At 48.0% G+C, this 26,488-nt stretch overlaps 1 protein-coding gene across 4 annotated transcripts in view; it reads right to left on the bottom strand.

The window, feature by feature from the left end:
- Positions 1–26,488, bottom strand: part of WDTC1 (WD and tetratricopeptide repeats 1) — a 47,095-nt gene that overhangs the window by 19,378 nt on the left and 1,229 nt on the right. The window contains exons 2-10 of one of the 4 annotated variants that reach the window (XM_077837737.1): positions 17,239–17,301; positions 11,904–12,051; positions 8,597–8,680; positions 7,621–7,667; positions 6,213–6,324; positions 4,702–4,889; positions 2,602–2,784; positions 2,176–2,270; positions 177–292 (exon numbers count right to left, since the gene is read on the bottom strand). In XM_077837737.1, the coding sequence (XP_077693863.1) occupies positions 177–292; positions 2,176–2,270; positions 2,602–2,784; positions 4,702–4,889; positions 6,213–6,324; positions 7,621–7,667; positions 8,597–8,680; positions 11,904–12,011 (933 nt within the window). In that variant the 5' untranslated portion in view covers positions 12,012–12,051; positions 17,239–17,301. Of the gene's footprint in view, positions 1–176; positions 293–2,175; positions 2,271–2,601; positions 2,785–4,701; positions 4,890–6,212; positions 6,325–7,620; positions 7,668–8,596; positions 8,681–11,903; positions 12,052–14,148; positions 14,166–14,663; positions 14,680–17,238; positions 17,302–26,488 lie in introns of those variants that run through there. The other 3 variants (XM_077837739.1, XM_077837740.1, XM_077837738.1) reach the window with 3 other exon arrangements.

Genomic DNA, 26,488 nt, shown 5'->3' with positions numbered 1-26,488 from the left:
ACAATTACATCCCTGACACAACAGCCACTTGAATCAAAGTGTATTACAGACACACACGAATTGCTCAAGGCATGATAAACTCTGTAGAATAATATATGGGTGAGTCAAGACATCATGACCCAGCTAATACAGTCTTATGTAAAGCTCTTATTCCTGAACTTCAGTTAGCATCCTACCTGTTCCCCTCCCATATTGACCAACAGCTCCGTGCCATCTGGACTGAAGGTGACGTACGTGGCGACTAGAACTCTCAGCCGGTTGTTGTAGTCCGGTAGCTTCACTGGGAGGTGCCCTGCAGAGGAGAAAGACAGTTTACTTGCTTAACTGGTAGCCCTCAATATCTTCTGCTCCACACTGGCCATCATGTGTTGAGGGAGACTGCTGAAATAGAGCACATAGCTTGGAATGTGACTGCATTTCATTCATTTCCCAGTTTTCTATTGCTGTATATAATAAGTCTTTACATCAGTCTCTGAGGGGCTCTTACTCAAGGCAGGAAGACTTGCCCTCAAAACTTAAAGAAGCCCTTTTGCATTACTATGCCCAGGTATAAAGGAATCAGCCCCCGAAGACTGGTGTTTGCAATCCAGCTAGGATCCAAAAGGCAGCCAAACACTGCTTCAGTGAGAACATCCTGAAGCTCCAGTGATCCATGAATTCCAGTGGCTGACTCCAGTGGAAGACTCCATTTGAACGTCATTATTTTTCAGTTCTCTAATAATGTTTCCGTGTCTTGGCTCATTGGCACAGCAGAATATAGGCTTCTTGAACACATTGTGCATTAATTGCTCAGCCCACTCATGGGTTCTCTTGCTTCAGATAGACCAGACAAGGACTGAATGGCCAACACAGGAGGATTAAGAACATTAAAGGGACCCTATGGTGGGGCCTTATTATAAATAAGGCTTTCCAGGGTACAATTCTGATCCTTTTTAATGGACTGGTTTTCCAGTCAGACTTGTAGCATTCACTTCTGTTTCAGTGCAGTGGTTCAGACCAATCTATATTAGGGTCTTTGGGGGGGGGGGAAAAAAAAACAAAACACACACACACCAGAGTGATTAGTGCTAGTGAAGGGCACAGAAAAACAGGTGCCCATTTCTCCACAAGACAGGTACTGAATGAGGCCAAGTTTCCCCTCACATTGGAACACAAATGCTTCCCCCTCGAGGAGAGTTTATAGTCTCTGTGGTTTATTCAGTTCTTGACTCCGCAATGAAGCGGACTACAAGAGGACAGCTGTGATGTAGGCCAGCCAACATACATCAGTAGACCAAGTTCTTTAGCAATCTATGTCAGGTGTGAACTCAACCCAGAAATGAGAGGGGGATCTACATTTATCCAGTCCCCCACCCGGGTTAATTAATGTATCAGTATTTTATAGCCTTGCAGGATAGCAGAGCAGGACAATCCTGGTTTTTATAACATAATAACCGGTGAGGCCTGGAGGCACATGCAACAGATTGTAAGCTCTCTTGGGCAGGGACTGGGTTTTTTCTGGTGCTGCATTTGATCAGTGACCCTGGTTCAAGGGTGGGCAAACTTTTTGGCCTGAGGGATACATCTGGGTATGGAAATTGTATGGCAGGCCATGAATGCTCACAAAATTGGGGTTGGGGTACAGGAGGAGGTGAGGGCTCTGGGGTGGGGCCAGAAATGAGGAGTTCAAGTTGCGGGAGGGGGCTCTAGGCTGGGGCAGGTGGTTGGGGCATGGGAGGGGCTCAGAGTGCAGGCTCTGGGTGGCGCTTACCTCAAGCAGCTCCCGGAAGCAGTGGCATGTCTCTCCCCCTGGCTCCTGCGTGCAGGTGCCGCCAGGCGGCTCTGCACGCTGCCCCATTCGCAGGTGCCACCTCTGCAGCTTCCATTGGCCATAGTTCCTGGCCAATGGGAGCTGTGGGGGTGACACTTGGGGCTGGGGCACTGCACAGAGCCCCTTGGCTGTCCCTAAACGTAGGAGCCAGAGGGGGGACATGCCACTGCTTCCGGGAGCCGTGCGGAGCTATGGCACGTGCAGCGAACCCTGATCAGATCCTGCTCCCCAGCAGGAGCTTGAGGGCCGGATTAAATCAGCCGGTGGGCTGGATGTGGCCTGCAGGCCATAGTTTGGCAGTGTCTAGGAGCTAGGGCAGCAGTGGGCAGATAGAAATAATGGTCATATCAGGACAGTAGTTGTACCTGCCACATAGTACTGTGCTGCACCATCCGGAAGGGGTTTCTGCCGGTCGCAGAACGTGTGGACTCCCGCCGAGGGATTCTGCTTCATGCTTTTTCTAGCCAGAAAGGAAAGTGGTTTTATGATTAAAAACACTTAACTGCCTGAGTTCAACCTGCCCTGAGATATACTTTCTTACTTGCAAAGAAAGAATGTGGGACAGTTGAGCAATTGCAAACCTGCCCCAAGTCACCACAAGAGTGCTAGGCAGTTCCACTTACCTGTGTGTAAAGGATGCTGGGGGAAGAAAACTTAGTACCATTGCACAGCTGAGAAGGATGATCGCCAACTCCTCTGGATGCCCCATTCCCACCATGCAAGGCCTCTTTCAGGTCTCGTGTTACTCACTTCCCTGTCGAGAAGGTCCTACGAGTGATGGTGGCCATTACCTGTGGTTGTGGATCATGCGTATGTCATAGAGCCGTACGAAGGGCCCACTGGCTCCCACCGCTAGGTAATTGTTATCCTGGGGGTTGACAGTGAGGCACTTGGCCTCCACCAGCTGCCCACAGTATTCAGTCAGGTCTATCAGGACTTCTGAGCGTTTATTGTTCTCTCGCAGATCATACTGTCTACAAGGCAGAAGGGAGAGAGAGTTAGTTAACCAGTGCCCAGGAAGAACCAACATAGCAACAGAAGGGAGTTTAGCTTGATCACCATGGAAAGCAGAGGAAGAATTCAGATACTGCCATATTATTCCTGCTAAATAGTGACCTAGATTTTACAGAGGACTGGATGGTGTCTGAGGAGGAAAGAGGACACCCTTCCCCTCCAGTCACACTAATGCTTCTAGTGTCCCAGGTCTACTGGGAGCTCCTTGATTTTATGAGCTAAGCCTTGACACCAGAATAACCAACATTTTCCACTGACAAGTCTGTATTACATGGGAATTTATTTAGCACCAACAAGAACTCCGAGTCTTGACCTACCACACACCCAGGGTTCAGTATTAAGCCTGGATTAAATAAATTCTTTGAGGGTAGTATCTTTAGTTGTTCTAGAGTCTTAATGAGGGTTCTGGAGAGGAATCTCACAGGGAATTGGATCTGCCTTCCTCTGCTCCTTCTGATGGAGATAGGACTGTTCTTTTCTCATCTCTCATTTTCTGTAACAGGAAATGCCCTCCTCATTTCCTCTATTTATGAAAAGATGCCCTTTATTTCAAGCTGAACCATTCAGGTTTTTGTTGGGTTTTTTTGGGGGGGATGGGGGGAGAGAGAGAGAGAGACTAGACCAAGCTCTTTGGGGCAGGAATTTTCTCACTATATATGTGTACAGCTCCTAACACAACAGGGCCTTAACCTGTTGGCCTCTCGGCACTACAGTAATATTAAAAATCTAAGATATGGCCTCTCATATCCACACAGCTAAAACTCGATTCCAAGTGTTCATCCTTCTTGCTGCCCTTGACAAATGCAACCTTGCCCCACTCATGTCCATTCAGAATGCCGCTGCAAAGATAAATTTTCCTAGCCAGTCATATCACCCCTCTCTGCATCCCTCCACTGCCTCCCCTTTCTTTAACTCAAAACATAAGCCAAGGGCTTTAACGTGGCTTGTGTAGTCACGGCACAGTACTGGGAGAGAGCGCTCCCAGTGCTCTTAAAAAAAAAAGCCACCTCCATGAGGGGCGTAGCTCCCAGCACTGGTGCACTGTCTATATTGACACGTTACAGCACTGAAACTTGCATCACTCAAGAGGGTGTTTTTTCCACACCTGAGGGAGAAAGTTGCAGCACTATAAAGTGCCAGTGTAAACGAGCCCCGAGTATCTTCACTTTCAAGGTTCTTCTCAATCAATCCCCACCCCACTTCTCTCTCATTCACCATTGAGCTGTCAACACTCACCACCAATTGGCCCACAATACCAGCCTCCATTGCCCAGTTGTTAACTTTTCAAACAAACAACTTTTGCAGTTTCCCATCCTGCGTTGCCCCTCATGTTTGGGAGGAGTTCCCCAGAAATACCCAAGAAGCTACCTCATTAGCCACCCTTCAAATCCCTCCTCAAAACTCTCCTTTGCCACGAGGCCTACCAAAAACTTGACAACCATTAGCGGCTGGTGTGCTGAGACCACTGCCCCTATCACCAATATTGCCTCACGGCTTCCTTGTACCCCCTCCATCCCTGTCCATATCCATTTGTCTTATACTTAGATTGTAATCTCTGTGGGGCAGGACCAACTTTTTGTTCCGAGTACAGCGCCTACCACAATGGGGTCCTGGTCAGTGACTAGGGCTCCTAGGCGCTATGGCAATACAAATAATAAATAAAGTCACAAGAAGCAGACAGACAAGGTCTGTAATAGTCAAACCAGTGAACCAAAGTTCCCCTTCATTTATTAACTGAACCGTGCCAATCCAACAGGAAGGGGCAGGGAACTGAGTGAACTAAGGGTGTCAGTGACCACTCAAGCAAGACTAGTCTGATAAAAGGTCTCTCACAGCACCAAGAGCTACTCCCCTGAACAAGCACCAAAGCTTTTTACCTGATTAGCCCATCCTCTGCTGCGCTCCAGAAAGTGTTGGGCCACATAGGAGCCGTGGCAATACGCTTGACCCTGTTCGTGTGGTCACCAAACATGTGGATGGTTTCCTTGACAGTCAAGTCATGAACATGCACCTTGGAGTCGGCAGCTCCTGTGAGGAGGATCCGATCCCCTGAATGTGGCAAGAACTGTGGAATCATAGAATATCAGGGTTGGAAGGGACCTCAGCAGGTCATCTAGTCCAACCCTCTGCTCAAAGCAGGACCAATCCCCAATTTTTGCCCCGATCCCTAAATGGCCCCCTCAAGGATTGAACTCACAACCCTGGGTTTAGCAGGCCAATGCTCAAACCACTGGGCTATCCCTCCCCAAGGAAGGAAGAACAGAGATTCAAACCTCGACGAGCTTCAGACATTTCAACTGCCATTTACAGTCATCCAACCTTAGTTATAGCCTAGCTGCTGCTGCTGCTGCATCTCCCTTTGCAACAAGCTGCTGTAGCTACAGTTACATCCTGAAAGAGCTTGGATCACTACAGGCAATAATGCAATAAACGAGCTCCCGGCTGGGAAATCAAAGCTTGTCTGATAGCAGGTCATTCTTATTTGCAACAGGCAAAGCAACTCTTGCCTTCTTGCAGCATTTACGGAGAAGGCAAGACTGAGTCTAGATTGTAGGGCTCTGCATGCAGTCCCATCTCTGGCTACCACTGCTTGTGCTCAGCATGACACAAGTGACCAGTCTCCAGTTTTCCTTCAGTAAGGAGGGACTGTTTGAAAACAAATTCTTCCTCCATTTAAAGACTTCTCTTACATTTCACAGGAAGATGTAAGCCACTCCCAACAGCAGCAGAGTAGCAATCAAAGCCACGTGGCCAGAGAGCTATGTAAGGTTCTTATATGGTGTTCACTAATGTAATAATGGAGCACCTCTCGATCTTTATTCCTCTCAGCACCCGCACTGAGGTAAGGAAATGCTATTATCCCCATCTGTAAAATGGAGAAACTGAGGCACACTCGAGAGACTAAATCATTTGCCCAAGGCCCCACAGAATGTCTGTGCTGGAGCAGGGAACTGAACATAGGTCTCCTGAGTCCCAGACTAGCACCCTAACCACTGGATCATCCTTTCTCTATGCATGTGGGAGTAACCTTCTGTAATTACGTACGTTCCTTGCATCTGCTTGCTGTACAAGTCTCTAACAATTTGACATACAATGCCGTTCTCTCTACGGCATTTTTTCCCCCACCACTGCCAGTATTCATATGGATATGTGGCCAAAATCAGAGAACTGCATAGACAGACGCAGAATACTATGTCTAATATAACTTTTCCTAATACTGAAAGTCTTTACATTTAGTACTCTTTGGAGAACTTGCTTATGGAAAAATATTCCCCAGCAACATTTAAACAACAAGGTATTTTCATGCAAGTCAAACATGGAGCCCCATCCAACTGTGCCCTCTTTATACCTCTCGTTTTCAAACGCACACACCTGGGGCATCACTCACCTTGACAGAGAAGATATTTGCAGTATGCCCAGTGTGCATAGAAAGAAGCTTCTTGTGATGCAGGGGATCCCAGACAATGGTGTGCTGGTCATCGGAGCCAGATGCCAGCAAGCTGAAAAAAACCAAGAGGGGAGAGCGCTACAAGCATTGCTCCATTCCCAGCTGTGATTAGCTGATCAGCCACTCATCCTGTAAGCCCACATCCTGTCATTCACAACTGGTCCTCAAATGTGCCCCACACCAGAATCCATGCAGTGATTCATAAGTGTGTGCATAGGCGCTGACTCCGTGGGTGCTCCAGGGCTGGAGCACCCACAGGGAAAAATTGGTGGGTGCTCTGCACCTACCAGCAGCTCCCCACCCTGCCCCAGCTTACCTCATCTCATCTCGCCTCCACCTCCTCCCCTGAGCAGACCTTCCCCGCTTCTCCTCCCATTGCTTGCCGGGAGGAGCTGTGGGAGGGAGGGAGGAGGGGGAACAAGGCCCGCCCAGGGGAGGAGGCAGGGCGGGGATGGGGAAGGGGTTGGAATGGGGTGGGCTGGGGGGCGCGAGCACCCACCAGCGCCAGGAGAAGTTGGTGCCTATGAGTGCACGTGCGTGCATGCCAGGAGAAGCAGTCACAAGTGGCAGAACTGGTCTACTTCAGTGGAAGAGGCATGAAACGGGTGATCAGATGGTGGTGCCAACAGATGCCATGACCTTCAGCCTGAGAACTACTGCTTTGGAGCCAAATTCCTCCCTCAAGTACATGAAACTCCCATTGACTTATGGATTTGGGCAAGGACCAGAGGACAGAATGTAGGCAATTGGTTGGTAATTGGCTCAAACACAGCAGAGACTCTCCCTTACATTTCCCAGGTGGATATGGTTTACTTCACTTGTGCTAGTTATTAAACACAAATGCTTTAGCGTATGATAGTGCAGAGCAGAAAGTTATCAAATGGAGACAAAAAGAAAAGGAGTACTTGTGGCACCTTAGAGACTAACCAATTTATTTGAGCATGAGCTTTCGTCTACTTCCCCACCAGAGAAGCACTCAGACTACAGCATAGGGAAAGAAAAAAAATCCCCCGCCCCAGCCCCATATAAGGCTATAAATCCCAAAGATCCACTGTGCCACAACCCTAGTTAAGTGGATGGTACTCTAGTCCTCTATGGAAGGGGATCCTTCACTTGCCATCCAGCCTGTTTCTTTTACCAACTCACAAGAGGAGCATTTCCAGATGCAGCCAACAAAATAAGCTTCATTTCCAAAACCTGGATTTATAGTTCAAAACCTTTAGCCTGAGCCCTCATTTACTTCACTGGGAAGAGGAAGTGGCCCCTTATGATAAGATGATCCTCAGCCCACTCATGGGAGAGCTTGGGCTATCAGTCTGTTCATCCCTGAATCGAGACACATACTTACTCTCCTTTCTCATTCCATTCTAGACAGTTGACACATCCAGAGTGACCCTGTGCAAAGAAGGGAAGAGAATGTTACACAAACTGCAGACTTATCAAGGACTATTATGAGATAAGGACATAGCAAGCACCCCACACAACTTGTTCTGATGCAAGCAGCTTTCCATTTCAGACACCCCTACCCACACCTCAGATAGGCACCTCCAGGAAAGAAAGGCATGCTCTAGCTTGTTGGGAAAAATAATAATTTACAACTGGATACAATAGCAGCTCAGCCTTAGAGGCTAATGCAGAGATACTGCTGCACACAAGGAAAGGTGACTTTGTTTCAAAAGCTCTTGGCTAGGCTGAGAATCATGTGCACAGATCCTTGGGGGAAGCAGGGAAGATACGCTTTCATTGCCTACCTCCCTTTGAGAAGCATCTTGCATTTGGGTGAATGTGCAAAATACTTTCAGCCTATTTAACAAAGGATTACAAAAAGAACAGCTGGAGTGCCTACTCAGCATTTCGGGAGGTTGTGGGTGGGAGATTTAGTGGGGAGAGGAAGAGAGTTGAAGAGTGGTGTGTGGGGGCGAGGGGGGACGACTGAATTTGTACCAATGGGAAGACAAACTCTCAAAGATTTGTAATCTGTTTTGGGAGCACCAGACTGCAGTGTGACAATTCGCTTATTAGTTTCTAAGGAACTTACTGCAGTCACAAATGTCATAGGAAGAAGTCAGGCCATCAGACTTAACTAGAAGAGGTTTGCCTATGTCAAAAACAACTATGACTAGGATTAGTGCCTGTCCTGGGTACAAGACAGCTGATGTTGTAGGGTGTAGTAAGTTAGAGCCTAGTGCTAGAAGTGCTTCGTGTTGAGGAGACAAACCAGGACTCTTGAGAGTTTATAAGTCTATGGAGCTCAGACAGGTGCGTGTTATGCAGTTAACGGGGAACAGGTAGGTAGTTTTGTTCTTCTTGCACTCTTCACTCACCTGCAACTCTGCTTCTAGGCCCAGGCGTCGGATGAATGGGTCAGTAACATGATAGTGCCGCTCAAAGCCCAGGGCGCCCTTCTCCTATGTGAAGGAAAACCACCACACTTACTACAGCAAGCACAGAACACTCCCTTATCCCGAGGAGCAGAGTCAATCATCGAAAACACACACAAACTCCCTCCCAAAATAGGCCAGGGCACCAGCCAGATGCCTTTCCTCTGTGTTTTCTTATCAGCTTGAAGAACACTCACGCACAGGGTCTGTTGTATTCTCCAGTTCAGAAAGAGAGAGAAGCCATCATTTCACCACTATTAGCGATAAAACCCCAATTGCCAGGCACAGACAGGTCCGGCACCTGAGATAAGAATCAGGGTGACCCAAGGAAAAGGAAAAAAAAGAAGGGTTGCCTGTTTTATATTTTTTGCCAAAAAGATACACCCAAGAGTTTGAAGGATGCCTGATCTTTTGGCAAGAACAGGCTGAAAGCCAGAAGCTTCAAGTCACAGCTGAAGGATAATGCAAGCACTAGACTAGAGCTATTCAGAAAATCTACCATGACACATACAACCCTGTCCTGAGAACCAAGTGTCATTTTACTACAAAATCCACACTTGCATTTTCACTGTTCCAAGGCTATTCTCAGTCTTCCTGAGACCTTTAACCGCTAGACAGGAGATAGTTGGGATATTGTACTGGACAGCCTTCTTTGACACACATTCAGAGGGACAGAACAGAGGCATACAACTGCAGTACTATTAGCATAGGCTGTTCCACAGAGAAGAGAACAGTTACCACAGTGCTGTGCCAATACAAATTCAGGACGGTTGTTCCCCTGTGTTCCTTAATGAGATCATCGATAGGTTAGTAGTTGGCTCAGATGAAGGGAGGCTAAATGGAGAGGCAGTATGTTCTAGTTACACCATATATCACCCTAACTCTTTATTCATGAAATGCAGAGAGGCTCTATACCATTAAGCTTCTTATATAGACCTTGTCACCATAGTATCTGAGCCCCTTCTGGAAGTATGTTCAGCAACAAGAGCCACATTAATTCTTTCTCCCCCACAAGGATAAAGGTGTTTTTAAATAATTTAATAGAATACATGTATACTGTTTATATTTGCAAAAGTAAGATAAAAAAAAGAGTGCACCTTGCACTTGGAGCAGAAAATTGCAAGGTGTGATGGTTAATTCCTGTGAAAGTTCATTCCACGCTTTTGGATCGGCCCTTTAGAAAGCTCCACCCCATGTCCGAATGGGATCTATCCTTGTTATGCATAGTTCCATTGTGCTTGAAGAGCAGAACTGTGCAGACAGGTTGCCAAAACTAATTAAAAAATACCGGAGAAACCCAGAGGTCCAGGGGCTGCTTAGGCATGATTGAGGGGTGGCTGGGCCAAAGTTGAGTGGTATTGTGACCCTGTGCACCAGATCAAGTTGCCAACAAATAGCACTACCCTGGTTGAAATATGGGATAAAAGGTGTCTGTCCCCTATTAAATCAGCTCAAGACGGTATTTTATTTAAATAAGGGACATCTCTTACAATACAGGACTATTGGCAACCCTACTTGCAGTCCTTGCCCTGGAGCTTGAGACAATCTTTTAGGTATCCTGAGCCCAAACCACTGAGCACCTAACACTTTAGTCTAGAGAGTGGCGGAGCAGCATGTGTATACTTTGTTGGTGCCATATTATAGGCCACTAATCAAGTTCCACTGCATTCCCCACTGTGGGCACAGGGCCATAGTGCAGGAAATTAAGTCAGAGCATTGGATGTTCTGCCGTCCTGCCCAATACCTGGAAAGGAGGCAATGCTGGTATTATTATAATCTTGCATGTTTCATCTCATTCGTTCCCAAGCATTTACAAATTTAAGATACAAACAATTAATACACCATACTACAACTCGAAGACACAATGGTAATGAGTGCCTTAAATACAAATACTAGCATGACAACAGTTTAGGAAAGAAAAAAGTTTAAAGAAAAGGAGGACTTGTGGCACCTTAGAGACTAACCAATTTATTTGAGCACAAGCTTTCGTGAGCTACAGCTCACTTCATCGGAATGCATCCGATGCATGAAGCTTATGCTCAAATAAATTGGTTAGTCTCTAAGGTGCCACAAGTCCTCCTTTTCTTTTTGCAAATAAAGACTAACACGGCTGCTACTCTGAAACCTGTCTCTATATACACAGAGAACATGAAACAATGGGTGTTACCATAAAGACTGTAACAAGAGTGACCAGGAAAGGTGAGCTATTACCAGAAAAGGGGGGGGGGGGAGGGGGAGAGAGGGGACCTTTTCTAGTGATAATCAAGGTAGGCCATTTCCAGCAGTTGACAAGAATAGTAGGAGGGGAAACAAAGAGAAATAAGTTTTACTTTGTGTAATGACCCATCCACTTCCAGTCTCTATTCAAGCCTAAGTTAATTGTATCCAATTTGCAAATTAATTCCAATTCAGCAGTCTCTCATTGGAGTCTGTTTTTGAAGGTTTTTTTGTTGAAGAATGGCCACTTTTAGGTCTGTAATCGAGTGACCTAAGAGATTGAAGTGTTCTCCGATTGGTTTTTGAGTGTCACAATTCTTGACATCTGATTTGTGTCCATTTATTCTTTTACGTAGACTGTCCAGTTTTGCCATGTACATTGGCCGAGGGGCATTGCTGGCACACAATGGCATATATCACATTGGTAGATGTGCAGGTGAAAGAGCCTCTGATAGTGTGGCTGATGTGATTAGGCCCTATGATGGTGTCCCCTGAATAGATATGTGGGCACAGTTGGAAACGGGTTTTGTTGCAAGGATAGGTTCCTGGGTTAGTCTTTTTGTTGTGGGGTGTGTGGTTGCTGGTGAGTATTTGCTTCAGGTTGGGGGGCCAAAGGAAACTGCTCAGGAAGTTAAAGTATAGACTTGTCAGAGCTGAAACTTGGCCAGGGCTCAGAGGCTAACACCTCTAATCTACTAAAGGGATTTTAATTGATCACAAGTCACCACAACCTCTTAAGTTTCATCCAGATGGTAACTCCACCAGTACAGTATCCCCAACACTATGCTTGGGCAGTAGTTCAATATCTACTCTGAAGGAAAGTGCCCCCCTACCTAATCCACAGCACAACTTCCTGCAGCAAAGTTTCCCAGCCAAGCGTCAATCCTTCTGAAAACTAACAAGATCTCAGCAAGATGGGGTATGGCAGATATTAGTTCTGTGAAGACTATCCCCACAGAACTGCTCCAGCATGAACATTACACTCTCCTTACCCATCCACCAACCACAAATAAGTGTCTTGGATGACACATACCTTGATCTGCCTGTGGATGAGGTCTCGAGTAATGTTTACTTTTGCCATCTTCTCACAATGAGGCAGACAAAAGAAAGCTATAGGGGGAGGTGCAGTGCATCCAAGCATTCCAACAATGCGGAGATCCACAGTAAAGACATTTAATTACCTACAAACAGAGAAAGAAAAACTTAACAGGTCATTTATACACATGGCTAATTAAGTGTTGTCTCCAACTAATGGCAGTGCTGAGCTCCCTTCGCAAAAAAGAACTGGTGAGGCTCATGCAAGGCTCCTTCATGAAACTCAGGAGTGAGAAGCAGGGACTCAGAAGGGCAGAAGGGAGACGGCTGACAGTAAAATGACAGAACAATTGTTTCTAGGGAAGCCCTGTAAGAAGCAGAGACCTTGAAAGTACTGAGACTGTCAACGATGCAAGTCTTGGGTCCCTCCTACCCCCAACCCAATCAATGTAATAAGAGTACTGGGCTAGTCTACACCAGAAGGGCTACTGCATTGCAGCCGCACCGATGCAGTGCATCTGGTGAAGATGCTCCATGTCGACGGGAGATAGCTCTCCCATCGGCATAATAAAACCACCTCTCCGAGAGGCAGTAGCTATGTCGGTGGGAAAAGCTCTCACTGGTGCTTAGGTCAGTGTAACTTACATCACTCAGGGAGTGGCTTATTCACACCCCTGAGCGACAGACATTATATAGACGTAAGTGATAGTGTGTACAAGCTCTTCCACATGTATGCTTTCTAGCCTTTTGCTTCTAGTCAGGAGGCTCCATTTTAAAAGGAAAACAAATCGCAACTGAACGCAACTGATCACCACTACATTTGATTATGAACTACAGTAAATTACTAGAAGAGCACAAGTGTTCCTTCGATATGATAAAGACGAATTCGTGATCAGACATCGCTGCCATCTTGACAGTTCAGATCAGCAAATGGTGACTTTTTGAATGCAAGGAGGGATCGGTTTTGAACAAACTAACCGAGATAATAAAGGTGGTTAATTTTCAGGGAGTATATTAACATAACTTGCCTAAAGGCTTTGAAATTTGAGTCTCAGCATACGAATGTGAAATACATTCTTGTGTCTCAATCCTGTTCTCAACAGGAGGTCCAGCTGATGGGAGTATAAATAAAACATCAGCTCTCAGTGAGGTTAATCTCATTCAATTATTAAGGATGCTGTACCTGTCACTGTTTCAAATATTTTTAAACCCAGCTTTGAAAGTTCAAGTTTTAATATACATTCTATGTTATAGGGTACCAGAATTAAACGTAACATTCTCTTTAACGAGAGTTCATGAGAACTAATCTAGCTTGCTCTCAGTATACAACTCCAAATGAGGGTAACATTAAGGATCTTATTTAAACCTGTAAGAATCAGGAAATGCTAAGCAGAGATTGAAATTCAGGTATAACAGGGAATGTTAGAACTCCTAAACGTGAACTTTTTAGCTGTGTGTAGCAGTCATTGATCAGATAAATAGGTCTTGGTGAATGGGGTTGTGGAGAAGAAGAAACAAGGTGGGATAGCCTGTCACCCCAGAAGCCTGGGAACAATTCCTAGAATAGATCAGGAGAGACAGTGAATGTTATTGTCTTATTCTTACCTCTTTGCACACATCTTAAAACAAGATTTTGTAAATTCTGCACATCAGAAGTTCAAGGTTTGAACAGAAGAAGGTGCTGCAGATCAGGATGAGAAGAGGGGAGTTTGGATAGCATGTCTGTAGCATTTCTAGGTATGGCCAGCACTACTGGGCCTTCGCTACTCAATCCAGATTTTGTTTACACATGAAGTGTTACCAGCTGGTGTGTATGCCTATTAAGAGGCCTTACATTTTCAAGTGATCTTAACATTACCCCTATTAATCCCACCTCCCAGACTCAGTGTTAAAAGGCAGCATTGTGAATGCATACAAGTCATCAATATTTCTAACCTTGAGGTAAGATGATTAAACTATCAGATTTTTTTTTAAACTAACCTCTGGTTATCCAGGCCAGTTTATCAACAATGTTGATAAATTCCATAAGGGAATAACACATCTTCTATGAAGGAAAAGGAGTACTTGTGGCACCTTAGAGACTAACAAATTTATTTGAGCATAAGCTTTCATGAGCTACAGCTCACTTCATCGGATGCATTCTATGGTTAGCCCAGCAGCAAACCCAGTGGAAACAAATAAGATTGTCACACTCCCTTCCAGATATTTTTTGTGCGGAATGGGGATGGGGAGTTGGCTCCTACCTCCCCTTCTATGCCCAACACTGGGCAAAGGAGATCAGCCTGACTCAGCAACTCAGAGGTAGACACAGAACTGCAGGGCCCCCAGGAGCACAGGGCACCAAATCATTACTTGTCCCCAAGGCCAGTCCTGGGTAAAAAACATCAATGTGCAAAATAAACTACTTTGTCAGAGAAACCAGTAAAGACTGTTTCCAGTCAGTCACTTTTCTGCTAGGCTCAGAGTGAAGATAAGAGAATTTCTACTGACCTCTCTGGGAAGGGAACTTCAAGTTTTGATAGACTGACTTTTCAGCAGTAAGCTTCACCTGTGATCTTTCCCACAGTACCTCCGTGTCAATCTTTCCAAGCAACAGGTCTCTACCTGCACTTCTTCCAGAGTGAATCTCCATTGTTTACTCAACTTTACACTGCCTTGCCAGGCTACAAAACCCCCTATTCCCAGTGTACGGTCAGTACTCTATACCCCTTTGCAGTCTCTCACGTGTGCACCCCCAATAACAGCCTTCACTAATTACCTTCCCTCCCTCTGATGAGAGCCCCACGGTTCTACAACTCTGCCCGGGGCATCAGATCCCATTTCCAACAGTGATAACATGATAGGCCCAACTGGATTTGGCATCTACAAGACACCGGCCTCCATGAACCTGTGATCAGAGGTAGATAAAAGTGCTTCAAAACCACTTTTTCTAAACAGACATATGGTCCATTCACCCCAAGGTACACAGCACACAGATAAAAGGGTTAGTATCCCAAGAGCTCTGCACATCTGGGTCTTGCCTAAATCTCATCACTTCTTCAAAAACGTAGGCAAGCCTGGCTGCCTCAGAAACGCCGCAGGGCCTCTATCTCAGACCAACTGCCCCTGTTGCATTCTCTGCCTCAGTCCCTCCCCATGTAAGGGTTTCATAGAATCACAGAAGTGTTTGACTGGAAGGGACTTTGAGAGGTCTTCTAGTCCAGTCCCCTTCACTCATGGCAGGACTAAGTATTATCTAGACCATCCCTGACAGGTGTTTGTCCAACGTGCTCTTAAAAATCCCCAGTGATGGAGATTCCACCACCTCCCTAGCCAATTTATTCCAGTGTTTAACCACTCTGACAAAATTTTTCTTAAATTGCAGCAAGGGCGATTCAAATTGGACCTTAAGCCCACTGCTTCTTGTCTTATCCTCAGAGGTTAAAGAGAACAATTTTTCTCCCTCCTACTTTTAACAACCTTTTTCGGAAACTGTTGTGCCCACTCAGTCTTTTTTTCTCCAGACAAAACATTTTGGTTGCTCTCCTCTGGACTTTCTCCAATTTGTCGTAATCTTAACTGGACTATTGTGTCCAGTTTGGGACACCACATTTCAGGCGAGGCCTTATCAGCTCAGAGTAAAGTGGAAGAATTACTTCTCGTGTCCTGCTTACAACACTCCTGTTAATCCATCCCAGAATAATGTTCACTTTTTTTGCAAGTGTTACACCGTTGACTAATTTAGCTTGCAATCTGCAGATCCCTTTCCGCAGTATTCTTTCCGAGGCAGTCATTTCCCATTTTATACGTGTGCAATTAATTGTTACTTCCTAAGTGGAGTACTTTGCATTTGTCTTTATTGAATTTCATCCTATTTACTTCAGACCATTTTGAATGTTAATCTTATCCTTAAAAGCACTTGTCACCCCTCCCAGCTTGGTATCACCTGCAAACTTTATAAGTGTACTCTCTATACCATTATCTAAATCATTAAGATATTGAAGAGAACCGGACCCAGAACCGATCCCTGTTTCCCCCTAAGCAGCTACTGATCACTCCCCGACTTCCCTCTTCCTCTCCAGACAGGGATTTTTAACGATTTCATGTCCTTCTGATCTTAAGACCCCAGACCTGTAAAAATAAGCCTACTACTTGGCTGGAGTCAGGCATGTAGGCACATCCAAATTAATAGCCCACCCATAGTTCTCTAAAGGATCATTGAAGCATTTCCCCTCCCCCCACCCCCCTCCCTCCCTCCCGGGGAGATAGTAGAGAGGTATAACACAACCCAATGTCTGGAGGGTGAAGTGATTCACACTGGAAAGAAGGCACACATTTTTAACAGTGAAGGTACTTAAGAACTGGAACAATTTACCAGCGGTCGTGGTGGACTCTCCACCACTGACCATTTTAAAATCAAGAATGGATGTTTTTCTAAAATATCTGTTCCAGGAATTATTTTGGGGAAGTTCAATGGCCTGTGTTACACAGGAGGTCAGATAACATCAACAGTTTTCAAACTGCAAGGCATACCGTGGAGGAACGTTTGGTGGGGCTCAGAGAGGGAGCGTCACCTCCACCCCCGACTCATTTCAGTGGACCACCCAGCCTGTGCACAGGTCAGTATCAAAACCTCCATGCCCAGTACTGGCTCCAGCCTTGGGAATCTATATCTTATCTCTAGCCATTGTATTGTTTCCTGCTTCTTCTAATAACCCCTTTTAATTCAACTCTATGTGGTCAGTCGGAATGCCAAGCAGGTAAGCTGATGTACATAAAAATCTTCGTAAAAATGAAGATCTCCCTCCTTCTCCACATAGACCAACACAAACTGACATTTAGCCAAGAGTAGGGGGCTTCCCAAATTCTTCAACTTGTTAACAGTGGCCCAAGAAAAGCATTTAGTCTCTCAGAAAGTTCATTTATGAATAAATCCCCCCCCCCACTTGCAATTTTGAACATCGTGAACTACCAGTTCGCTGAAGGAGCACAGAGACAAGCCAGTCATTCGCTATTTTTGCGAGGGGGCCAGCTTTTGGGATTGAGTAATGAGATATGGAGTCTCGACTCATTTGACCATTCAGACTCAGCCCAGTTTTGCTGTAACCAGAAGGGTGTTATGCTCAGCTGGCTGGCAGTTTGGTAGCTCATTTGGAAGGAGTTTGGGATGTCATAGTTTCGCTCTCAGTGACAAGCGTCCACAGAACCACCAATGAAGTCTTTTGTTAGGATTCTCAGAGCAGTCAATAGGGCTCAGCTACCCCTTTGCCCATATTGGTGGTCATTCCACGGCATGATTTAGGAATATTAGTGGGACAGGGCACATAAACGCCCCAGTGCTTCCCATGCTGTACCTGTTCTGCAGCTATATGAAGAATTTCTGTCTTCAGGTCTGGCAATCCTGCGTATCAGTAGTACTAAATGTCAAAAAAAAAAAAAAAAAAAAAAAAAAGGAAAAGAGCAAGTTACTCTTACAACAAGACACTTGTCTTTGCTAAGGACTGTCCCAACTTAAAGTCATTACCACCACTGCACAAGTCTATAAGTGAACAATTTGCAGTTCTATTAAATACCCCCCGCCCATGCCCCTTAACCCAGAAAGGACTTTTGCACATTTATTTTTAAGCATTTGGCTGATACAAGAGCAAGAGGGGCATGGCTTGGGACAAAATGGTCAAGCGGCTTACTCTCATGCTTTTCAGTTTACTTTTGCCTAGTAAGAATTTGGTCTTGATTCTGAATTTTGTAAGATTTTAAACACTAATCAGGAAGAATTATGTAAGTCTATGTGTCTTGGAAGTGGTGGTGGTTCGGAGAGAAAGTTTGAAAAATTGCTTTTTTTCTTTCTTCATCTACACCTTCATTGCTCAACAGGTCTTCAGAACCAAACCTGCAAGATCCTAAATCCTTCTTCAAGAGAACTTATTTTAAACTTCAAATCTGTCCAGTTGGACTGCAGGCCCCGAATGATCACCTAGTGGTTTGAGAAGGGGACTGGGAACCAGGATCTCCCAACTTCTAATCCTAGATCAGGCATGGTCTGTAGTCCCGGGAAAGTCAAAGGAAGTTAGGACTGGAAGAGACCTCGAGTGGTCATCTAGTCCAGCCTACTGTACTGAGGCAGGACCAAGGACACCTAGATCATCTCTCAATGATGTTTGTCTAACCGGTTCTTAAAAACCCTGGGGATTCCACAACCTCCCTTGGAAGCCTGCTCCAGAGCTTAACTACCATTAGAGTTTGAAAGTTTTTCCTAACATCTAACCTAAATTTCCCTTGATACAGATTAAGCCAATTACTTCTTGTCCTACCTTCAGTGGACACGGAGAACAATTGACCATCATCCTCTTTGTAACAGCCCTTAACATATTTGGAGACTTATCAGGTTCCCCCTCTCTCCACCCCCCCCACCCCATCTTTTCTCAAGACTAAACATGCCTACTTTTTTTAAACTTTTCTTCATAGGTCAGGTTCTCTAAACCTTTCATAATTTTTGTTGCCCTCTTCTGGACTCCCTCCAATTTGTTCACATCTTAAAGGATGGCAGCGCTCAGAACTGGACAAAATATTCCAGTTGAAACCTCACTAGTGCCAACAGAGCAGGACAGTTACCCACAGTGTCTTACATACAATACTCCTTTTAATACATCCCAGAATATTAGCCTTTTCAGCAACTGCATCATTGTTGAGCCATTCGATTTGTGATCCATTATAGCCCCCAAATCCTTTATAGCACTACTACTGCCTTGCTGGCTATTCCACATTTTGTAATTGTGTATTTGATTTTTTCCTTCCTAAGCATAGTACTTTGCACTTGTTTTTATTACATTTCATCTTGTTGATTTCAGACCAGTTCTCCAATTTGTCAAGGTAGTTTTGAATTTGGATCCTCTCCTCCAAAGTAAAAGCAACCCTCCACCCTGCAATTTGACATAATCTGCAAATCACAATCTCTGCCTCACTTTCGCCACATGTTTGATGCTTACCTAACTCACAAGAGTGTTGCATGGGCTAGTTAGTGTTTAAAGTGCTTTACAGATGAGCACTATATAAGTGCTCACTATTAATAAACCGGATTGCCACTCTGTTAGTCATCCTATCTTACTCTTAAGATTTAAAGGTAATTGTCCCTGATTAATTTAGAAACAGATCCCAAAATAAAGTTTAGATTAAGGCTCTTAAACCTTATGGATCTCCTGGGAAGTACATCTAAGGGCTTCTAATTATTCTTGTCCAAATGATTACTGGATGTCCCACTTTTTCACTAGGAGGGTGGTGAAGCACTGGAATGTGTTACCTAGGAAGGTGGTGGAATCTCCATCCTTAGAGGTTTCTACTGTCAGGCTTGACAAAGCCCTGGCTGGGATGATTTAGTTGGGGATTGGTCCTGCTTTGATCAGGGGGTTGGATTAGATGACCTGCTGAGGCCCTTTCCAAACCTGATCTTCTAGGATTCTAAAAGGCCATGCACATTCGTTACCCCAACAGAACGTATCAGTCAACGTATGTTTCTCTAGCAGCAGGTCTCTCGGCTCATGTGGCTCATTTTTAGATATTTCCTAGTTATTCAAAAAAGCATGTTTTGAGCCACCCCAGCTGGAATCTGTTTAAGAGCAAACTGGTTTAATTTTGTTTATTTTATACATAGTTTTATACCATATAGCTGGTAGTATTTTGTCAGGGAGTTTCTTGAATGTCCCTGACATAATAATGCCCCACCGCAGTCTGTAGCTACAGCACCTCAAGCTATGAGCCAGATCAGGCTAAAAACTCAGATGGGACAGAGACGTTGCAGGAAAAACCAAGGTGCTCCAGGAAGTACAGTGGGACCTAATACCTTAGGGAAGAACCTCAGGCCATGCCTTGAAAGCCAGCTAATATGCAAAACTATAAGGGGCATCTGATCTACTTTTACAAGGCTTGGTTTAATACAACCACATTTTTCTTCACCCCACCTGTGACTCCAACTAGTTTCTACCATTTTCTTTCCTTTACTAGGAACCCCTTTACATTCCCATCTCTTCGTTCACTTGGTTTCTTTCCCGGCACTCCATATAGCACCCTCCACCGAGGGAGAAAGCACTAACTGAATTATTATTTTGTTACTTTAAAGTTCAGTTCAATATTCGCATCTTGGTGAGAGACAAGATCAGAAAGTCTGATATCCTCCGCTTTCCTGATCTCTCCCCTCTAAAATGAGAGATTTTTTTCTGCTACAAGGTAGGGGGACTGGGTACGTCAAGGCATTAGTAGTGAGATGGAGCCTTCTCACCTCCAGGACCTGGGCTGGATTCAAACCAGTGACAATAGAGAATTAGTCACCTTTGGCTTTTCTATGGTTTGTGCAAAACAAGTGGGTGTTTCAGATCTGTTCATAGTAGATATATCCATGTCACAAAATCATCATCAGACTCTCCCCTCCCTGTTGATAGTCTCAGAGAGGCAAAGGGGCAAATGCATTTGGAAGCCCCCCTCCCCAAGCATGCACTGGCATCTCTTGGGAAGAAAGGATTGCTCCCTACCATTGTGCCACATTCTACAGAAAACTTACACGATTACTACCGATGCACTATCTGTGCTGTGGGTAACTTCACTCTGGGTACATGCAACATTGAACTCTTATACTACTAAAAAACGCTAAAGCAATATAAACAGGCCAGGGTATTAGGCCACATTGGAACATATTTCCCATACAAACCTCATGCAGTTGTCCTTATGATCAACTCAGTTAATCCAGAACAGATTTTTCCTTTAATTACCTGCTGCTCACCGTTCCACAAAGTCTGGAGATACTGCAGATGGGATTTCATCCTTACACTCTTCTCACACTCTTCCCCATCCCAACTTCCCCATCCTCTGTAGCACTTTTTCATAATTCATAACAGAATAATCCTGTGCAGGTGATGCTGGAGAACAGACAAGGTCTACAAAGGCAGCTGACACTTTGCAAAGTTTGATCTCTTAAAGTTTGCAGCCAAAAGTTAATGATCTGCAGAATTCTACAGGCTTTGGCCTCACCAGCCTCCCAGTTAATGTTTGTGGAGTTAAAATACTTTAGGAGCACAGACAGCAGCAGTTTCCTGGAAAGACACTCCCAAAGAACTCCACAAAAGAGTTACAAGATTTACCAGACTAGTTCACCCAGTAGTCCTGCTCATTGCTCAGGAACACTCTGTGCCTTCTTGGTCAACTCCAACTGACCCCTGCAGCAGGAAGTCACTATAGTCAAAATACAGATAGCTGTAGTCCTTGATCTGTTTTGTATCTCAGAGTCCTACTAGATTTTTGTACGAACAGATTTAGTTTAACCCACTAACTAGCTTTCCTCCCCAAAAATCATCCCCCCCCCCCACACACCTCTCTTATACTTAAAAGAAAAGGAGTACTAGTGGCACCTTAGAGACTAACCAATTTATTTGAGCTAGTACTCCTTTTCTTTTTGCGAATACAGACTAACACGGCTGCTACTCTGAAACCTGTCCTTATACATACAGTTACCTACACATGTATACAAAAGTTTCCTGTGAGCTTGACAGTTTTTGTACTTCAAAGTTCAAACCTGGTATCACTTACGCTTCAAAAAAGTTCTGCCAATGCCAAGTGAATAGGTGGGAGTCCTCTAGGAAACCACTACAGGTTGTCATTAAATGAGTGATCTAATCCCAAACCTCCTGGGCATAATTCAGGGTTCTCAGACTGTAAATCCAAGGCCACCCGAAAAAGAGTCATATTTTGATTTCTACCTCCCCATGGTCCTTTCAGAAACATGATTTATCTCAAGGAAAAACTTCCATGACCCTCCCCCTCAACACACAAACTATTTTCACCCATCCAACACAAGCTAGTACTCACCAACACACTAGCTCCACCCACCTTTTTCCCCCATGCCTACTACAGTGTCATTGCTCCTTGATAAGATTCCCTTTTAACAAGGCTTAGAAAAGTAGGGGAAATAAGCTAGTGGGGGGCAGAAATCCAGCACAAGGTGCTGTCAGCAGCAGTCAAACCCTAGGAACAAGGGGAAAGAGAGAACGGCGACAGAGCTGTTATCTAACACTTCAGACATCTGGGCCATCAGAGAAAGAAGCTGGTTAGAATGGGATGAGGCAGGTGGGAAAGCAACTACAGATTTGGCAGCACCAGCTCACAACTTGGAGGGGTTCTTAGCTTTCTGTCACAGGGGAGCTCGGATATGCCCAGAATGAAGCTAACCCACACAACAGACACAGCATGGGCTGCAATACTGCAAACTTACTTTAAACTGCATCCTTCCACAGCCACTCATCCCTGAATTGGCATAATCACCCTCTTGGGATTAGAGCGGAGACTAAGAAACACAACAGCCCGTAGGAGCAAGTGGCTCATTGGCCTGGCAGAGGAAGAGACCCAACAGGAGGAGCAACAAAGGCCTGGCAACCCCCAAGCATGGTTTATCAATTCCAAGGCCAGGAGGAACCATTGCGCCCATCGAGTCTGACCTCCTGCATAGCACAGGCCACAGAACTCCCTCAAAGTAATTCCTTTTGAACTAGAACACACATCTTTTAAGAAAACATCCAGTCTTGGTTTAAAAGTTGCCAGTGACTGAGAATCCACCACAACCAGTGGTAAATTGCTCCAATGGTCAATTACTCTCACTGTTAAAAATGTACACCTCATTTCCTATTTGAATTTGTCTAGCTTCACCTTCCAGCCCTTGGCTCTTGATATACCTTTGTCCGATAGACTGTAGAGCTTATTATCAATATTTGCCCCCCATGCAGGTACTTAGAGACAGATCTAACCACCTCTTAGCTTAAAGTGAAAGTTAAATAGATGGAGCTCCCTGAGCCTGCCACTACAAGGCATGTTTTCCAATCCTTTAATCATGTTGGTGGCTCTTCTCTAATCGATCAACATCCTTCTTGAATTGTGGACATCAGAACTTAGACACAGGATTCTAGCAGTAGTCCCATCAGCGCCAAACACAGAAGTAAAATAACCTCTCTACTAGAAATCTGCTCGGGGCCTCATTTTTAGGTCCAACCCAAGCTGGAGAGGGTCAAGTAGTTTGACCCTACCTTGACCGTTCCTACCAAAGGTGAGCCAACGCCACAGCTGCCATCACTCCCTCTTACCCATGGGGTCAGCATGGCAGCTATCCGTGCAGGTGGCTGCATGCCCTATTCCTGCCATCCACCATGGCCTGCTGTGTGTGCACTGCAGAGTGAGAGGCATTGCCATTCCTTGGCACACTCCATCCGCAACACACAGAGTGCGGCTGGGGATGGCGGGCAGCAGAAAAGCTGCCACCGGTGCATGCAGCTGCCATCACACTGACCCTAGAGGGAGGAGGAAGAGAGCTAATCTAACCCAAAACTGATCTCGTTCTTTTCCCACCTGACCCCAACATGTGCAGTTGGGTCCCATCAGGTTCAGGTCATGTTGCAGGGCTCCACTCCCTACTCCTAAAATCCAGCATATGACTTCTCAGAGGGATCAGCTTGGTTGAGGCAGAGTTTGTGGAGGGTCTTTGTTTTGTTTTTAAACAAACTCAGACTTATACTAGGTTTTCAAACCCAACTGTCCAGAGGCGGGTGTCACTACGGAATAACCCTAGATACCTGGGAGGAACAAGAACTTGGCTGGGAGTCAGGAGGAGGGATGGCAGCACATCACCTGTCAAGGGACAGGAAGCTGGGCAGAGATGTCAGGGCAAGGGAAATAGGGGGAGGGAGGAAAGTTACCAGATGGAGATGGAGAAGAAAGTGGGGAGAACAGGGAAGGCATGGGGGCAGCCAGGGAGGGAAGCAGTTAGTTAAGGGAGTGGACAAGCAAAGCAATTACCTGCCAGGGGGAACGCAAGGGCAGTAGGTATGCAAAGGGCAGGCAGACATGTGGGGGAGAGTGGAGGCAGAGGGACAGTTACCTGTTGGGGTGCAGGAGGAGAAAGGAGTGACAATGTAGGGATAGAAGCAGTTACTTGGGAGCGGTAGGGCAGGGGGTGTAGCAGGGAAGAGAATGGGTAGTTACTTGTCATGAGAATGCAGCAGTGAGGATATGAAGATGGGACTGTCACCTGTTAGGGCAGGGGGCAGTTACATGGCAGGACAGGGGCGTGTAGCAGGAGAAGGATGCGGCTGTTACCTGGCAGGGGTGGGGGCCAGTTACTTCACCAGGGTAGGAGGACCTGGGGGGCAGAGGGTGTAGTGGCAGAGAAAGGGAGCTGTTACCTCACCCAGGGAGGCAGTTACCTGCCAGGGCCAGGGGTGTAGTGGGGGAGGTGAGTAATTGCCTGGTGGAGGGACAGGGACAGGGCACAGTGGGGGGGGGGGGGAACAGTTTTCTGGCAGGGCCAGGGGTTTAATGGAGGAAGGGGCAGTAACCTAGCAGGAGGTAGGGTCAGGGTCGGGGGTGTAATGGGGAGGTGGCAGTTACCTAGCAGGGGGGCCCACTGGGACATAGTGGGGGAGGGGCCAGGGTCATAGTGGGGGAGGGGGCAGTTACCTAGCCCGGGGCGGAGGGGGGGGCCAGGGGTATAGTGGTGGGGGAAGGGCAGTTACCTAGATGGGGGGTAGGGGTGTAGTGGGGGGAGGGAGCAGTTATCTGGCCGGGGGGGGAGGGGGCAGGCGGGAGCCAGGGGCGTAGTGGTGGGGAGGAGGGAGCAGATACCTGGCTGGGGGGGCAGGGCGGGAGCCAGGGGCAAAGTGGCGGGGGGGGGCAGTTACCTGGCCCGGGGGCGTGGCAGCGGGGAGGGGGGGCCAGTTATCTGGCCTGGGGGAGGGGGCAGGGCCGGGATGAAGTGGCGGGGAGGGGGCAGTTACCTGGCCGGGGGGGGCAGTTACCTGGCCGGAGGGGGGGGCAGGGCCGGGATGTAGTGGTGGGGGGGGCAGTTACCTGGCCGGAGGGGGGGGGCAGGGCCGGGATGTAGTGGTGGGGGGGGCAGTTACCTGGCCGGAGGGGGGGGGCAGGGCCGGGATGTAGTGGTGGGGGGGGCAGTTACCTGGCCGGAGGGGGGGGCAGGAGCCAGGGGTGTAGTGGCGGGGGGGGTGGCAGTTATCTGGCCGGGGGGGGGGCAGGGCCGGGGTGTAGTGGCGGGGGCAGTTACCGGGCCGGGGTGTAGTGGCGGGGGAGGAGCAGTTACCTGGCCGGGGAGGGGGGCAGGGCTGGGGTGTAGTGGCAGGGGGGGCAGTTACCTGGCCAGGGAGGGGGGCAGGGCTGGGGTGTAGTGGTGGGGGGGGAGCAGTTATCTGGCCGGGGAGGGGGACAGGGCCGGGGTGTAGTGGGGGGGGGGGAGCAGTTATCTGGCCGGGGAGGGGGGCAGGGCCAGGGTGTAGTGGCAGGGGGGGATAGTTCCCTGGCCTGGGTGTAATGGTGGGGAGGGGGAGCAGTTATCTGGCCGGGGAGGGGGGCAGGGCCGGGGTGTAGTGGCAGGGAGGGATAGTTCCCTGGCCGGGGTGTAGTGGCGGGGGGGGAGCAGTTACCTGGCCAGGGAGGGGGGCAGGGCTGGGGTGTAGTGGCAGGGGGGGCAGTTACCTGGCCGGAGGGGGGGGCAGGGCCGGGATGTAGTGGTGGGGGGGGGCAGTTACCTGGCCGGAGGCGGGGGCAGGAACCAGGGGTGTAGTGGCGGGGGGGGGTGGCAGTTATCTGGCCGGGGGGGGGGGGCAGGGCCGGGGTGTAGTGGCGGGGGCAGTTACCGGGCCGGGGTGTAGTGGCGGGGGAGGAGCAGTTACCTGGCCGGGGAGGGGGGCAGGGCTGGGGTGTAGTGGCAGGGGGGGCAGTTACCTGGCCGGGGAGGGGGGCAGGGCTGGGGTGTAGTGGCGGGGGAGAGCAGTTACCTGGCTAGGGAGGGGGGCAGGGCTGGGGTGTAATGGCGGGGGAGAGCAGTTACCTGGCTAGGGAGGGGGGCAGGGCTGGGGTGTAATGGCGGGGGAGAGCAGTTACCTGGCCGGGGAGGGGGGCAGGGCTGGGGTGTAATGGCGGGGGAGAGCAGTTACCTGGCCGGGGAGGGGGGCAGGGCTGGGGTGTAATGGCGGGGGAGAGCAGTTACCTGGCCGGGGAGGGGGGCAGGGCCGGGGTGTAATGGCGGGGGGGGCAGTTACCTGGCCGGGGAGGGGGGCAGGGCCGGGGTGTAATGGCGGGGGGGGCAGTTACCTGGCCGGGGAGGGGGGCAGGGCCGGGGTGTAATGGCGGGGGGGGGGTAGTTCCTTGGCCGGGGAGGGGGGCAGGGCCGGGGTGTAGTGGCAGGGAGGGGGAGCAGTTACCTGGCCGGCGAGGGGGGCAGGGCTGGGGTGTAGTGGCGGGGGGGGGTAGTTCCTTGGCCGGGGAGGGGGGCAGGGCCGGGGTGTAGTGGCGGGGGGGGGTAGTTCCTTGGCCGGGGAGGGGGGCAGGGCCGGGGTGTAGTGGCGGGGGGGGGGATAGTTCCCTGGCCGGGGTGTAGTGGCGGGGGGGGGGGGAGGAGCAGTTACCTGGCCGGCGAGGGGGGCAGGGCCGGGGTGTAGTGGCGGGGAGGGGGGGGGGTAGTTCCTTGGCCGGGGAGGGGGGCAGGGCCGGGGTGTAGTGGCGGGGGGGGGGATAGTTCCTTGGCCGGGGAGGGGGGCAGGGCCGGGGTGTAGTGGCGGGGGG

This window comes from Eretmochelys imbricata, chromosome 19 (assembly GCF_965152235.1).
Source record: "Eretmochelys imbricata isolate rEreImb1 chromosome 19, rEreImb1.hap1, whole genome shotgun sequence".
Taxonomy (NCBI): Eukaryota; Metazoa; Chordata; order Testudines; family Cheloniidae; genus Eretmochelys; species Eretmochelys imbricata.
Note: the sequence above shows the minus strand (reverse complement) of the source record. Positions and strands in the feature narration are given on the sequence as shown.